Source organism: Pinus tabuliformis, chromosome 8 (genome assembly GCF_031772625.1).
Source record: "Pinus tabuliformis cultivar Carrire ecotype Pingquan chromosome 8, CPIR1, whole genome shotgun sequence".
Lineage (NCBI taxonomy): Eukaryota > Viridiplantae > Streptophyta > Pinopsida > Pinales > Pinaceae > Pinus > Pinus tabuliformis.
In genome coordinates, this window is record NC_142294.1 from 1,619,178,731 (window position 1) to 1,619,179,790 (window position 1,060).

The window sequence follows — 1,060 nt, forward strand, 5'->3', positions numbered from 1 at the left end:
AAATCTGCTAAGTCCATCCCCTTGGAATGCTCCCTGGACCCTTTGACGAAACACCCATCTGCACCTCGCTCGGGGAAGAAAAACAAAGTGCGTGAAGACGACCTCAAAGGATATTACGATCCAGTTCTGTGAGACCTCTGCAATCAGGGAAGCGGCATACATGGCCAGCACAATACTAGTCGGCCATGTTCGCAGAAGGGCATATTCAGCCACAAGGCTCACTCTATGGGTCAAGGAAATCTGGGGCGGATTACTCAAAGAATTGCCTGAGGTACAAGTTCTACCTAGAGGTTGGTTTGCCCTTCACTTTGCGAAGGAGAATTACACAGACTTGGTTCTTGCCAGATACTAGCACATTGAGATGGCTCCGGTCCTCTTAAAGATATGGAGCCCTCTTTTTGATCCCGAGCGAGAACAAATTGGGGCCGGTCCATTATGGGTACACTTGCCAGGGCTCCCTCTTCAGTACTGGTGCGAGGAGGTTTTCATCCGAATTGGGAATGCCCTTGGGACTTATCTAGACCATGACCGCACCTTTGTGGAATCAAGGAATAGAACCCTAGCCCGTATTCTGGTACACTTAGACACTCGCGAGGGTTTGGAGGAGAAGATTACTTTGCAATGGGGGAAATTCACTATAATTCATATCCTGGACTACGAAGGGGTTCCATTTCGATGTCGATGGTGCCACGAGGTGGAACACATTTTTAAGGACTGCCCCCTAAACAAGAAACTAGAGGATACACCTAAATCATCCATTGCACCATCCAGGATCGATTTGCCGGCTATCTAGCGTTCACCTGCTCCGGAACCTACTCACTCGGCCAATAATCCTCCTAAGACAGTGGACGAGGATCGCAAAACTCTCTCGCCGCCTATCACCAGGTCTCGGGCAGCCTCGGAAGCCGCCAAAGCTTCGGGTACTTCTCTCACACCTCCTATCTCTTGTATTACTCATTGTTCCTCTTTGATTGCACCATCCATCTCAGTTGCACATTGCACTATGTCATCCTCCCCTGTTGTGGCACCCTCTGCTACTACTTTGCATACTCTATCCACA

General features: G+C 49.4%; 1 protein-coding gene across 1 annotated transcript; it reads left to right on the forward strand.

Annotated features, from left to right (window-relative positions):
• The first annotated feature begins 361 nt into the window (after positions 1 to 361).
• Positions 362 to 793, forward strand: LOC149242287 (uncharacterized protein At4g02000-like). Its single transcript, XM_089370804.1, has one exon. It carries the CDS (start codon positions 362 to 364, stop codon positions 791 to 793), a length of 432 nt encoding a protein of 143 aa, XP_089226930.1.
• The last annotated feature ends 267 nt before the right edge of the window (positions 794 to 1,060 follow it).

Bases quoted from the DNA above. Each gene is read 5' to 3' on its own strand.
- LOC149242287 (XM_089370804.1), top strand. From the start codon at position 362: ATGGCTCCGGTCCTCTTAAAGATATGGAGCCCTCTTTTTGATCCCGAG.